General features: G+C 40.9%; 1 protein-coding gene across 1 annotated transcript in view; it reads left to right on the forward strand.

Annotated features, from left to right (window-relative positions):
• The window catches only part of A2ML1 (alpha-2-macroglobulin like 1), a 29,230-nt gene extending 21,185 nt beyond the window's left edge, over positions 1–8,045 (forward strand). The window contains 7 exon segments of the mRNA XM_081818929.1: positions 1,676–1,750; positions 1,930–2,092; positions 3,496–3,710; positions 6,107–6,161; positions 6,164–6,208; positions 6,642–6,683; positions 7,622–8,045. Of these exon segments, the coding sequence (XP_081675055.1) occupies positions 1,676–1,750; positions 1,930–2,092; positions 3,496–3,710; positions 6,107–6,161; positions 6,164–6,208; positions 6,642–6,682 (594 nt within the window). The 3' untranslated portion in view covers position 6,683; positions 7,622–8,045.
• The last annotated feature ends 7,033 nt before the right edge of the window (positions 8,046–15,078 follow it).

The following is a 15,078-nucleotide window of genomic DNA, read 5'->3' on the forward strand; positions in this document are numbered from 1 at the left end:
TGCTTCTCCCTCTGACCCTCTCCCCTCTCATGCTGTTTCTCTCCTGCTCACTCTCTAATAAATAAATAAATAAATAAGATTTTATTTATTTATTTATTTGAGAGAGAGAGAATGAGAGACAGAGAGCATGAGAGGGAGGAGGGTCAGAGGGAGAAGCAGACTCCCCGCTGAGCAGGAAGCCCGATGCGGGACTCGATCCCGGGACTCCAGGATCACGACCTGAGCCGAAGGCAGTCGCCTAACCGACTGAGCCACCCAGGCGCCCATAAATAAATAAATAAATAATCTTTAAAAAAAAAAAACAAAACAGAAGTTCTCTGGGTTTTTACTATCTCCCTAAATCTGCAGCAAGCCCATCTGCTCTGGGGAGGACTGTTTTCTATAAGAGGTTTACTATGTGCTGGGCACTGTTCTAAGCACTTCGTTTATTTGATATTATTTAATGTTTACAAATTAATGAGCTAGCTGCTGGTATGCCATTATTAATCCCATTTTACAGATGAAGAGACTAATGTGCAGAGATTAAGTGAATCGCCCAAGGTGAATGCTAATGCATGGTAGGACTGTCATTTGAACCACAGCCACTGGACTCCAGAGGCCCTGCTCTGGCCTGTTCAGTACATTGCCCCTACCCCCCTTCCCAAACACAGGGTGAGGTGTTGATGCTTCCAGAGAATTTGTTCAATTCAGAATATACCCAGTGAAAGAAAGATTTGTGTGTATGTTACTAGAGAAATCATTTACACTGCTGTTCCAGGGCCTGGATTAAAAATCTTGAGCATTAAAAAAAAAAAGTCTCTGTATGGAATTCATTAGTTTTCCTTACGCAAGATTTTATCCGTGCCCTCCAAGGCTCTCTCCTCTTACACACTGTGTGAAATACACATGGGAGGAGCGCAAGCCAGGGCTTGACTCCAAGATCCCAGAGGTCTTTCCTCTTCCTTTCTTACCAGACCCGGCCAGTCTTTTAAGAAACCCATCACCTGTGTAGCAAGGTTAGTGGTGTGATGCAGGAGCTCCATAATTAAACTCCCCGCGTTCAAATCCTAGTCCTGCTGCTTACTAGCTGTGTCATCTCGAGCAAGCCATTTAACCTTTCAAGTGTTCGTGTTTTCTTACCTATAGGATGAGGATGACAATTTAGATCAGCTGTTTTTATTATTTATTTATTTATTTATTTTTAATTTTTTAAAGATTTTATTTATTTATTTGACAGAGAGAGACCAGTGAGAGAGGGAACACAGCGGGGAGAGAGGGGGAGAGGGAGAAGCAGGCTCCGCGCAGAGCAGGGAGCCCGATGTGGGGCTCGATCTCGGGATCCTGGGATCATGACCTGAGCCGAAGGCAGACGCTTAACGACTGAGCCACCCAGGCGCCCCTAGATTAGCTGTTTTTAAAAACTTGCTAATATCTTTCCGTGAAAGGCATTAAACAGGGCAGGTGTCACCGAATCTCTCCTGGAGAATAGGCTGGTCCTTTCCTTCTTGAGAGGATGTCCGTTTGAGGAGGCTCAGATTCAGTAAGAACCTGAGAAGAAGAGATTTTCTCCTTATCTCCTCATTTGTTGAAGTAATCCACCCATTCAGGGGACGCACACAGTGTTGCAAACTGCACACAATTCTTACATACACTGTGCTGGCTGTGGCCCTGACCGAGTCTCCCCGGCACCCTCTAGGGCGGCGTTGGCGATGAGCTTTCCCTGACAGCGTACCTCACAGCTGCATTGCTGGAGATGGGAAAGACCACACATGTGAGTGTCTCTAGCTCCTCCTCTTTATATCCTCCTTACTGCACCTAGTTCTAGAGGAATTCACCGACTTTTAATCCCTGTTCACCGTTGTAAACTCAAAAAGGATGTAATGACTTCCTTATCACTTCCCATTTCCCAAGGAAGGCCTTATAAATTCAGTTCTTCCTCTCACTTTCCAGGACCCGATGGTGAGTCAGGGTCTGCAGTGCCTCAGGGGCTCGGTTTCCTCCACTACCAGCCTCTACACACAGGCCCTCCTCGCTTATACTTTCTCTCTGGCTGGGGAGATGGACATCAGAAACACTCTTCTCGAAAAGTTAGACCAGCAGGCTATCATCTCAGGTATGTTGGCCATGTTAGGAGTTTTTTGAAATTATGAAAATATGCTGTGAGTTACCTATAGTTTTCTTTCTTTTTTTTTTTTTAAAGATTTTATTTATTTATTTGAGAGAGAGAGAGCACATGAGAAGGCAGAGGGTCAGAGGGAGAAGCAGATTCCCTGCTGAGCAGGGAGCCCGATGCGGGACTCGATCCTGGGACTCCAGGATCATGACCTGAGCCGAAGGCAGTCGCTTAACCAACTGAGCCACCCAGGCACCCCACCTATAATTTTCCATAGTCTCCATAGTCCCACATACATTCTATCATATATAGGATTCCTTTTAGGAAGAGTTGTGAAGTCATTAGATCATTGTTGAGAGTTTTGTGAGAAAGCCCATGGAAGTCCTTAAAAGGCACTGTTATACTTTTAGCATGAAGAGGAATGAGATGGTGGAAGCTAGTCAGAAGACCTATGGGTGTTGTAGAATCACCCTCTTGTAGGTCTTTAACAGTTCTTTGGTATGAGATCACTGAGGTTGACGGGGTAAGAGTTAAACTTAGAAACTTAGAGCTTCTTTGTTTTTGTTTTTTTTTTTGAGAGAAGGATGGGGAGGGGCAGAGGGAGAGGGAGAGAGAGAATATTAAGCAAGCTCCACGCCCAGTTGGTTAAGGGTCCCACTCTTGGTTTCAGCTCAGGTCATGATCTCAGGGTCGTGAGATCGAGCCCTGTGTCAGGCTCCGTGCTCTCTCTCTCCTTCTTCCTCTGCCCCACCCCCAACTTGCACACGCCCTCTTTCTCTAAAATAAATAAATAAATCTTTAAAAAAAATGTTAAACTTTTAATTAGGTAAAATAAAGGCTGAAAAATTAGACTTAAAATTCTAGGGCGCCTGGGTGGCTCAGTTGGTTGGGCGACTGCCTTCGGCTCAGGTTATGATCCTGGAGTCCCGGGATCGAGTCCTGCATCGGGCTCCTTGCTTGGCGGGGAGTCTGCTTCTCCCTCTGCCCTTCCCCCCTCTCATGCTCTCTCTCTAATAAATAAATCAATAAATCTTTAAAAAAAAAAAAAATTCTATAAGCCAAAAAAAAATGCTCCCAAATACATAAGATTCTTCTAAGTTTCTACTTACCTATCTCCACTAGCATTAGAATTTATAAATTAACAAGAGTGGTTTTCATGTAACTGCTGGAGGCATTTATTGATCCTCTCAGCTTCATCTTGGGGAATGATGTATCGCTGTACACACACATCCCTGTGGAAACATTATGGCCAATGTATCGGAAGATTTTGAGAAATTTTTTTTTCTAACTCATGCTTAATTTTTGGTTGGTACTTGCTCTGCTCTAAGGTGCAGCATTTACAAACTGAATGTGAGAAATCGTTTCCTTTTAAGACCTTCCTCGTTATGCTTCTTTTTCCATAGGAGAGTCCACTCCCTGGAGCCCAAAGCCTGCTCCGTCAGTGGATGCCAGACCTTGGTCTCAGCCTGAGGCTGTAGATGTGGAACTGACAGCATATGTATTACTGGCCCAGCTTAGCACAGCCAGCCTGACTCAAAAGGAGCTTGCCAAGGCCACTGCCACAGTGGCTTGGTTGGCCAAGCAACGTAGTGCATATGGGGGCTTCTCTTCTACTCAGGTAAATAACCTCCTCTCCAACTGCCAACTCCATTCTTTTTTATCAGGTAGGATTAGGTCCTTTGTGGAGATAGGAAAACAACAACAACAACAAAACAAAGCTGTTGCCCTTGACATCTAGGTCAAGGTACTTAAAATTCTACAGGGAGGGAGAAAATCATGTGAAAAATATAGGATTCATAACACTGGGTCGTATGAACACATATATAGCATTATAAGCACTATATGCATTTAATGCTCTTTCTTTTTTTAGAGTATGAGACATCCTGAGATCAATATTTTACATGTGAATAGGACGTATATAATTATGGCTAAACTATAGATTAACAGATTAGAAGGCCAATTATGGGATTGGAAGCATAAAAGCAAGGTTTTACTGATTTACTTCTACTATTGAATATATTGGGAAGCTAATAAGATATATAATCTTTACTCTAAATAAAATTTACAAACTAGTGGGCGCCTGGGTGGCTCAGCAGTTGAGTGTCTGCCTTTGGCTCGGGTCATGATCCTGGGGCCCAGGGATCAAGCCCCGCTTCGGGCTCTCGGCTCGGCAGGGAGTCTGCTTCTCCCTCTCTTGCTCCCCCTGCTTGTGCTCTCTCTCTCTCTGTCAAATAAATAAATAAAATCTTTAAAAAATAATAATAAAAAGTTTACAAACTAGAAGTAAAGTTAGGAAAAGTTCTACAATTACAGAGCAGGATTTTGTTATATAACATAAAAAAGATACAAAATAATGCATTTCAAAAGGGAGAGAGGGCTTATATCAACTTGAAGGATGAGAAAAGTCTTCAGGGGCACGGCATTTGAGATAGATCTAGAAGGATATGTAGCGACGCCTGGCTGGCTCAGTCGGTAGAGCATGTGACTCTTGTTCTTGGGGTTGTGAGTTTAAGCCCCACATTGGACGAAGAATCTACTTAAAAGATAGATCAGATTAGATAGGTAAAATAAAAGGGTATGTATGATTTTGAGAGACAGCTATTGAAAGGAAGAGGAAATGGCTTGAGCAGAGACAACAGTTTGCAAAAGTATAAAATGACTGTTGGGAAAACTGGGTTAGCTAAAGCATAATGGGACTTCAGTTTAGAAAGGTAGGGCAGCTTTATACCATGAAGGCCCTTTCATTTCAGACTCAAGGTTTTGCCCAATTCTGAGGAGCTATTAATTTTTTTTGACCTTGTTTCAGAAAGATTGACCTGTTATTGGTGTAGGGGGTGACTTAGAGCAGGAAGACACTGGATTTTGAAGAGATAAGGACACTATTTTCATTTGCCTAGGTTAGGGGTAAGGAGAAATTGAATTAGTCAGGTGGCAGTAAGGGAAAAAGGGTAGAATTGCATGATAAATTCAAATACCATCATAAAAATTGTCTTAAATGATCATGAAGAGAGTAGTCATTAATTCATTTGTTCTGCAAATGGTATTAAATACATGTCCAATTCACTGAGAAAACAAAATAATCAAGAAAACATATTTCTTATCCTTATAAAGATTATATTCTGACTTGTTGAAATTAGGGCCAGTTTCACTGAGGATGTAACATGTAAATTAGACCTGGAAACAGAATAGATTTTAATTGATACAGTGTTTGGTAAAGATGTCAAGAGCACTGAGCTTGAATATGGTAAAGTCATAATTGGAATATTTTTAAAGTTATATGGTACTATGCTTCCTTACTTCAAGGAAATTCTTGGTCAAAGATCAGGAAGGATTTTCTTCTTCTTGCTGAGCCCTAAATAAGTATGATATACAATTTTAGAAAGCAGTGGGTGAAATGTTTAGAACACTCAGTGACACATATACGTCAAAATTGTTTTTCAGTAAAATCCTTAGCTATTAGAAGTCACATGTCACCCACATGGGTTTTTCAGTTAATGATGAGGTCTCATTTCTTTTTTTTTTTTTTTTTTAGGATTTATTTATTTATTTGACAGAGAGAGACACAGCGAGAGAGGGAACACAAGCAGGGGGAGTGGGAGAGGGAGAAGTAGGCTCCCCGCTGAGCAGGGAGCCTGATGCGGGACTCGATCCAGGGACCCTGGGATCATGACCTGAGCTGAAGGCAGACGCTTAACCGACTGAGCCACCCAGGCGCCCCAAGATAAGAGTCTTTTAACCTCCATATAGAGAGTGTTATTTTCACTTTAGTTTTTTTTTTTTTTAAGATTTTATTTATTTGACAGAGAGAAATATAGCGAGAGAGGGAACACAAGCAGGGGGAGTGGGAGAGGGAGACGCAGGCTTCCCGAGGAGCAGGGAGCCTGATGCGGGGCTCGATCCCAGAACCCTGGGATCATGACCTGAGCCAAAGGCAGATGCTTAACGACTGAGCCACCCAGGTGCCCCTATTTTCACTTTAGTTTTAATATGATGTTTTGTCTTTCTTCCCCACAGCTGAGTAAGAAGACTCAGACCTATACCTTCACCATCAGCCAAAGTGTGTTGGTCACTACCTGAAACCAGCAACCATCACAGTCTATGACTACTACCTCCCAGGTGAGGGTTGAGATCTACCTGTGTCTCCCAACATATTTCTGCCTCTTTCTTCATGATATCACTCTTAATTTTACAAATACTTCTCCCCAAGCCAAATAGAACATAATTACATTATTCGATCTCCTAAAACATTATAATTTAATTATATGTCATTCTTAAGTCTTCTGTACTAGGGATATTTTATCAGATGTGGTCCATAGACCAAAAGAACAATACGGACCATTGTTCTTTAAGGACTAAGTATTCTGAATATTTTTGCTGTGATTAATAATTTACCACAATATTAGTGTTTGGAACTTTCCTGTAATTCTTAATATGCTCATAATCTATAGGAATCTTCTGAAAAAGGCTAACGCAGTAGTTTTCAAGAAGTATTTTCTCTTTGAATTCATGAGGCCTGTAATGTAATGATACATGTCATTTCATTTTACAGATGAATGGGCAACAATTCAGTACTCTGACCCCTGTGAATGAGGTAAGGGTGAGCTTTTAGGGTAGGATGATAGTATTCAGAAGTTAAGGGGACCTTCTTCTGAGTTACTGTTATTGTCTTTTGGAAGCTAATTTTTGATAGAAAGTGGGCTTTCCTTTTTTTTTTCTTGTCTTTAACTTTTTTTTTTTATGTAAACTCTGTACCCAACGTGGGGCTCAAACTCACAGCCCTGAAATCAAGAGTCACGTGCTCTACTGACTGAGCCAGCCTGGCAGCCCCATTTTTTGTCCCAAATTCTGAAAGGAAGAATAATAATCTTCATAGCTCACACCAGAAAAAGTTAATAGTGGCATTTGTGTGAGGGCTTCTATGTGATTTTTATTTTTTTATTTTTATTTTAAAGATTTATTTTAGAGAGAGAGACAGAGAGCATGAGTAGGGGGAGGGGCAGAAGGAGAGAGAGAAGCAGACTCCCTGCTGAGCCCACGTGGAGCCCATTGACAGGGCTTGATCTCAAGACCCTGAGATCATGACCTGATCCAAAACCAAGAGTCAGATGCTTAACCAACTGAGCCACCCAGGTGCCCCTCTATGTGATTTTTAAAAACTGTATCTTTTTTCTGATTGAAATTAATGAATTTTTTAAATTAGTTTTACATTCTACATCTTTTTTATAAAAATACTATGGGAAAAGTAAAGATTACCTGATTCTACTCCCCCGAGATAACACTATTAATAATCTTATCGTGCATTTGTGAGATTTTTTCCTAGATAGGAAAAAACGAGGACATGCCTGGCCAGCTCGGTCAGGAGAGCATGTGACTTTTGATGTCAGGGTTGTGAGTTCAAGCCCCACCATTGGCATAGAGATAACTTTTAAAAAATAATTAAAATAAATGAGTAAGAAAAGGCTCCGCTATACTTGTGAGGATTTTCTGAGTATAATGATGTCTTCTTTTTTTTTTTTTTTCCTCTCCCAGGATAGAAGTTGGAAAGAGACTAACTTAATCCTCTGTGACATTACTGGACAGCCTTCTTCTGCCTCTTAAAGCAAAACACATTTAATCCAGTAATGTGATTTCTCTGACTGACTAGTGAGTGAGTAACAGATGAGCAGGCTTGAACTTCAGCTACTTTCTACTACTATTCACAGATGCATAGGTGCTAGAATAAAGGGCTGTGGGAAATGAAGTAGGAATAATCACACAAAGGAGAAATTACATGGAAAAGACCACTGGGAGAGGAGATGTGGTTTAGCCATGTAGGGGACTCTCCAGAGAGGATATGGAGGTAGAGGATGATCCAGGGAAGATAAAAATGTCTTCCTGGAGATTAAATCTAAGCGAAGATGTAATTTAGGGCTTTGGGAATAGATTAAAAAAATTTTTTTCTTTGAAAAGAAAATCCGTGTCCTTGGCTCTGTGCGTATTTCTGTGGATAGCAAAGGTTCTGTTTAAAGATGATGATCATCCTTTAACCAAAACTTACATTTTGGCTTCTTCATTAAACCTTTTGACCCAGACATGTCAGAGGATCATATTACGGATTCAGGGAGGGGTCAGAGTAGAGAATGCTGATTCAGGGACTGACTGTGTTCAGCCAACCAGCACTGCAGGGCAAAACAGTGATTGATAACGAGAAGAGTGGCTGACCAGGATTCCCTGTCTCTGTCTTTCTCCTTCAGGACTCCCCCAGCCTTTTCCTACAGGGGATACCTCTCATTGTGTAAACTCTGGAAGCAATGTTTTTGTTTTAGAAACAGGATTGGAAGCAAAGGTATGGGGGAAAAAAGAGATGAGTGATATTTAAACAGAGAAGATCTTCTAGGTAATCACACCCTTTAACCCTGGATATTCACACCTTTTAACCCTGGATATTCACTCTCTGATCTTGCTCCTCTAGATTTTAAATTTTGACCAAAAGAGTCAGGGGGAAAGTAAGTCCATGATGTAGAGATATTTTCCTAAGCCCAGGGCCATACCTGCAAAAACTATTCGTTCCCTGTCTCCCCCACCCTAGATTCTGCCCTGGACCTCCTAGGAGTTCCCAAAGTGAGAGAAGATGGGGAACATACCCAAAGGAGGTCATCCCCAAACCTGCCTTACTCCTCAGGTATCACAAGAAGAGAATAGAGAGAACTCTAAAGAAAAGAGGGCACTCATGAATGCTTCCTCCCATTCCTGAGCACTCTACCCTCTGTTACATTTGGCTCTGTAGCTCCTACCAGAGCCATCTTTTTTGCAATGGAGGGGGATGGTGATCCTTAAGACTTAAATTGTATCTGGATAGAACATTTTAAATGAATACAGAAACTATTCTTGTATCTTTTGGGCTTCAGATACGAGAAAAAGAATATTCTTATGACTTAAATTATCAACTACACTAGCAGAAGGATGTAAATGAAAAAATTTATGCATTGTTCAACTTACTGAAATGTAAACATTTTTTTTTTTTAAGATTTTATTTATTCATTTGAGATACAGAGAGAGAGAGCATGAGTGGGGGGAGACAGAGGGAAAGGGAGAAGCAGGCTCCCTGCTGAGCCAGGAGCCCGACGTGGGGCTCGATCCTGGAATCATGACCTGAGCCGAAGGCAGACGCTTAACCATCTGAGCCACCCAGGCGCCCCAGAAATGTAAATGTTTCTGCATATCTGAGAAGCAAGGTGGTTGTAAGGATTAAGTGACACTTGGTATTATAGTACTTACAGTACTCAAGACCTGCATTTATTATATGCCAGTTACTTTACCAGTTCTGGGAATGCAAAGATAAGTAAAATGAGGTTTCTATCCTCAAGTTGCTCACAGACTGGTGGAGGGAGAAAATAAATCAACCGTTACAATACAGAGTGGGAAGGAAGGAAGGAAGGAAGGGGGGGATGGAAGGAGGGAAAGGAGGAAAGTGCAGATAGCAGAAGTACCAAAAGCTTTGGGAGTACATAGGAGAGGCACCTTCCCAGACTGAGGTGAAGGGGTGGTCAAAATAGCTTTTCCAGGTTAATGGATGCCTGAGCTGGACGAGCAACAACCAGAAAATGAAGGAGGAAGCAGGTTTGGATAAAGTGGGCTGCATATGAAAGACAAAGAGGTAGAAGCAAGCGTGGTATTTCATCCAAGTAGTTCAGTGCACTCATGGATTGTGTGTGTGTGTGTGTGTCTAAAAGTTAGATTGAGAAAGTGGAGAGAAATTAGGTCATGACTTGCTTTTTAGAAAGATCATTCTAGCAGAGCACCTGGCTGGCTCGCTCAGAGGAACGTGCAACTCTTGATCTCGGGGTTGTGGGTTCGAGCCCCACATTGGGTGTACAGCTTGCTTAAATAAATAAACAAACTTAAAAAAGAGAGAAAGATCATTCTAGCAACAGAATAAAGAATGAAGAGAAGAGTAAAGCTGAAGTTCTCAAAACCATCTAGTGCTGCAATAATCTGGACAGGACCTGGGGAGCTACAGTGGGCACAAAGAGGGGGCATCTGCAGAAGTCACTCCATAGAAGAGATAGCATCAGGAGGACTTAGTGATGTCAAAGACAAAAGGCACCAGACAATTGAGATGATTTTATTCAGGCTATTGCAATAGAGAACATGTTTGTTAATGAAGAAGGTCTCAGAAAAGGAAAGGGACCTGAGGTTTTATAGAGGTAGGAAAACAAAGGATGCATGAATCTTACTGGAGTTGTGAGGAAGGGTAGAGATGGGTCTTTTCATGGAATATCTGAGAATAGGGTGGTTCTTTAGAGTTAGCTGTTTTGCCAGAACACAAAAGGTAACGGGATTTTGGAAAACAAAAAAAATGGGGGTATTTCTTAACTGGCCAGTTTTCTAGAAGCATAGGGTTCAGGTAAAACTCACCACTGTCAGTAATTAGTTGGATATAAGACAGGAGAGTCAGAGAAGAGTCTGGGAAGACTGCCAGGATTCTAGATTGTAGAATACATAAGAGAGGAAAACCTTTTCCTCTAATCTCTTATATTCAGTGCCTGGGACCTGTGAATTAAACTGGCAAAAAATAGATTAGCAGGAGAAAAGATCTATTTGTATGCACTGGTCACTTCACAGGAAAAAAATGAAAACCCCAAGAATCAGTTAGGTAGGCCTGTGGGCTTATATTACCATTTTAACAAAGGGTGATACTGTTGTGGGAGAAGTTACCAAAGGAAAAGGGGTTTGGGCTTCTAGGGGCAATGACATTGTGGGAAGGTAAATAAATATAGGGGGAAAGGAATAGAAGATTAAGGTTATTTTAGTAAGGTTTACTTGTGCAGATACAAGTTCATGCTGACTGGGCACCTGGGTGGCTCATTAGGTTAAGTGTCTCCCTTTGGCTCAGGTCATGACCCCAGGGTCCTGGGATTGAGTCCTGCATCGGGCTTTCTGCTCAACAGGGAGTCTGCTTCTCCCTCTCCCTCTGCTCCTTCTCTCTCTCTCTCTTGCTCACCCTCTCTCTCAAATCAGTCAATAAAACCTTAAAAAAAAAAAAGTTAATGCTGACTTTCCATCTCCTGTGATAAAGGTTGTCCTCCTGGTATGGGAGAGGGGAGGGGAGACACCCTCACAAAAGGAAATGAATGCCCTGCTTTCAGGCAGAAAGGAGGAAAGCAGAGAGTTCTTCCTGTATCTGCTTTGTAGATACACCTTTGGTCTCCCAACCTTACCCTTATTTCTTTAGGAACACCAAACTACATTTAATTCCCTCTTTCTACTATGTTCTCTGATAATTTTGAAATACACTTTTTATGCTGCTTGCAAAGCCTCTCCATCTCTTCTGCCTGGAGGACTTCCATTGGTCCTATAAGGTATGGCCTTCAAGGTGTGTTTTCTACTTTAGTAAGTAAGTCTTCCACAAGAATTCCTCTCCATTCCCATAGCACTTTGTGCTTCCTACTGAGGACTTACCAAACTGGGTTCACATTTTCTGTTAATACCCCCATGTTTCCCACCAGAATGTAAGACCCTTGAGTGCTTATGCCTTATAGTATACACTGCTAATGCCTCTCCATCATCCATTCTCTTCTTCTTCACTAAGGAAAAGCACAGTTGTATTTGAAACAGTAATGTACCCAACTATAATACTCATCTCAGAATTACTTACATTAGGGGAGGCAGTGGGGCAGAATTCTAGCCAAAAAAGGTAACTGGAAGTCTCTGGAAATAAATCCCTTCTGAATGAGATGACAAAACCTCACAAAGGGAAAGCTTTTGGCCCTTCTTCCTTCTTTCTGACTGGAACAAGGACGAGAATCCTGGGGGAAGAGCATCCTTTTGCAATCATGCAGATAAAAGCCATATGCTGAAGATGGGAGAGCAGAAGGATGAAAGGAGTTTGGGTGCTTGATGACATCACAGATCAGTCCTGTCCTTGGACATTTTGGATAGGTAATGAAAATAATAAATGGCTTACTTTTTTTTTTTTAACTTTTTAAAAGAGATTTTATTTATTTATTTGAAAGAGAGAGAGCAGGGGAGGGGCAGAGAGAGAGGGAGAGAAGCAGACTCCCTGCTGAGTGGGGAGCCTGACACAGGGCTTGATCCCAGGACCCTGAGATCATGACCTGAGCTGAAGTCAAATGCTCAACTGACTGAGCCACCCAGATGCCCCTAAACTTTTTACTGAAGTATAATAAACATATATAGAAAGTACACATCTTATAAATATGTAGTTCAATGAATTAAAACAAATTAAAAAACACACCCATGTAACTAGCATTCTAGAATGTTACCAGCATCCTTGAAGCCCACTCTCCAATTCTGGTCACCAACCCCCAAGGGTAACCACAACACTAACTTCTTTTTTTTTTTTAAAGATTTTATTTATTTATTTGAGAGAGAGAATGAGATAGAGAGAGCATAAGAGTGGGGAGGGTCAGGGGGAGAAGCAGACTCCCTGCCGAGCAGGGAGCCCGATGTGGGACTCGATCCCAGGACTCCAGGATCATGACCTGAGCCGAAGGCAGTCGCTTAACCGACTGAGCCACCCAGGCGCCCCCACAACACTAACTTCTAAGAGCACAGATTATATTTGCCTGTGCTCTTTGCACATAAAAACAAGAATGTGGGGTGCCTGGCTGGCTCAGTCAGTGGAACATGTGACTCTTGATCTCAGGGTCATAAGTTCGAACCCCATTGGGCAAAGAGATTACTGTAAAAAAAAAATGTAAGAAAATATATGGTTGCTCCTGACTTATTTCCCTCAACAGTATGTTTATAGCTATTCTTGATATTCTTTTGTATAGTTATAGATCATTCATGCTTATTGCTACATAGTATTCCACTGTATGAGTGTACTTCAATTTATCTATTCTACAATTGCTGGGAAATTAGGAAGTCTCAAGTTTTTGCTACTTTGAATAGCATTGCTATGAATATTCTAATACAGGTCTTTTGGTGAACATATTGTATGCATTTATATTGGATATATACCTAGGAATATATAGGGTCAGAGGGTATACATGTTTTACTTTAGTAAACTATTTTTCAAAGTGTTTGAACCAATTTATGCTCTCAACAGCCATGTATGAAAATTCAGTTATTTTACATTTTTGCCAACACTTTGTTATTTCCTGACTTGTTTATTTTAGCCATTATAGATGTATATTGCCGTTGCATTGGTTTTTAATTTGTAGTTTCCTGATAACTAATAAAGTTGAGCACTTTGAAAAAAGTTTATTGGCCATTTGGATATTCTCTTTTTTAAAAAATAGCTTTATTTTTTTTAAAGATTTTATTTGTTTATTTATTTTAGAGAGAGAGGGCTTGCATGTGCTAGCAGGGGGAGGAACAGAGAGAGAGGGGGACAGGCAAACTCCACACCAAGTGCAGAGCCCAATGGGGGGCTCCATCCCATGACCCTGAGATCATAACCTGAGCCAAAATCAAGAGTTGGACACTTAACCAACCGAGCCACCCAGGTGAGCCTAAAAAAATCTTTATTGAGATACAATTCGCATACCATACAATTCACCCATTTGAAGTGTCCAATTCAAAGGTTTTTAGTATAGTCACAGATATATACAACCATCACCACAGTCAACTTTAGAATATTTCCATCATCTCAAAAGAAACCCCATACCATTTAGCTATCATCCTTTACTGCCCTACTCCCCTTGCCCAGCCCTAAGCAACCACTAATCTACTGTCTATGTCTACAAATTTTCATATTCTGAACTCTCATATGAATGTAATCATATAATATGTGAACTTTTTTTTAGAGAGAGAGAGAGAGACAGAGGGAGAGTTGGGGGAGGGGCAAAGGGAGAGGGAGAGAGAGAATCTTAAGCAGGCTCCAAGCCCAGTACGGAGCCTGATGCAGCTTGATCTCACGACCCTGAGATCATGACCTAAGCTGAAATCAAGAGTCAGACACTTGACTGACTGAGCCATCCAGACGCCCGCAATGTGAACTTTTGTGACTGGCTTCTTTCATTTAGTATAATGTTTTCAGATTTTTTCCATGTTGTAGTATGAATCAATACTTCATTCCTTTTTATGATCAGATGATACTTCTGTGACCTGATAATATGGTCAGATATTATCTGTGGCTATACCGCACTTTGTTTATCCATTTGTCCATTGATGGATATTTAGGTCGTTTCTACCTTTTTGCTATGATGAATACTACTACTATAAACACTCATTTACAAGTTATTGTTATATGTTTTCAGTTCTTCTGGTTGTATACCCAGGAGTGGAGTTACTGGGTCATATGGTAACTCTATGTTGAATTATTTGAACAATTGCTAGATTCTTTTCCAAAGTGGCTATACCCTTTTATATTCCCACCAGCAGTGTATGAGGGTTCTGCCTTCTCCACATCCTCCTTAATAATCATTGTTAATCTGACATTCTGATTCTAGCCATTGTAGTTGGATATCCTTTTTTGCAAAGTGTCTGTTCAGGCCTTTTGTCTATTTTTCTATTGGGTTGTCTTCTTTTTGAAATTCTTTATATATTTGAAATAAGAGGCCTTTGTTAGATACATGTATTGCAAATATCTTCTTTCAGTTTATGGGTTGCATTCTTACTCTTTCAGTAGAGTCTTTTGGTGAACAAAGGTTCTTAATTTTAATACAGTTCAGGTGAGTGCTTTTATGTTCTATTTAAGAAATATTTGGGGAAAAAAGAAATGTTTGTGCTAGGATCACAAAAATGTTTTCCTTATGTTTTCACTTAAAAGCTTGTTTCACCTTTCACATTTTTTTAAAGATTTTATTATTTTTTTAAGTAATCTCTACACCCAACATGGGACAACCCTGAGATCAAGAGTCACATGTTCTACCCACTGAGCCAGCCAGGTGCCTCCCAACTTTCACATTTGATCTACAGTCCACTTGGAATTAATTTTTGCAAATGGTGTGAAGTAGGGGACAAAATACATTGCTTCCTTCTATGGATACTCAATTGACTCAGCACCATGTATTGAAACACCATCTTTTCCTTACTAC

This window comes from Leptonychotes weddellii, chromosome 5, assembly GCF_054177405.1.
Source record: "Leptonychotes weddellii isolate Sample4059 chromosome 5, ASM5417740v2, whole genome shotgun sequence".
Lineage (NCBI taxonomy): Eukaryota > Metazoa > Chordata > Mammalia > Carnivora > Phocidae > Leptonychotes > Leptonychotes weddellii.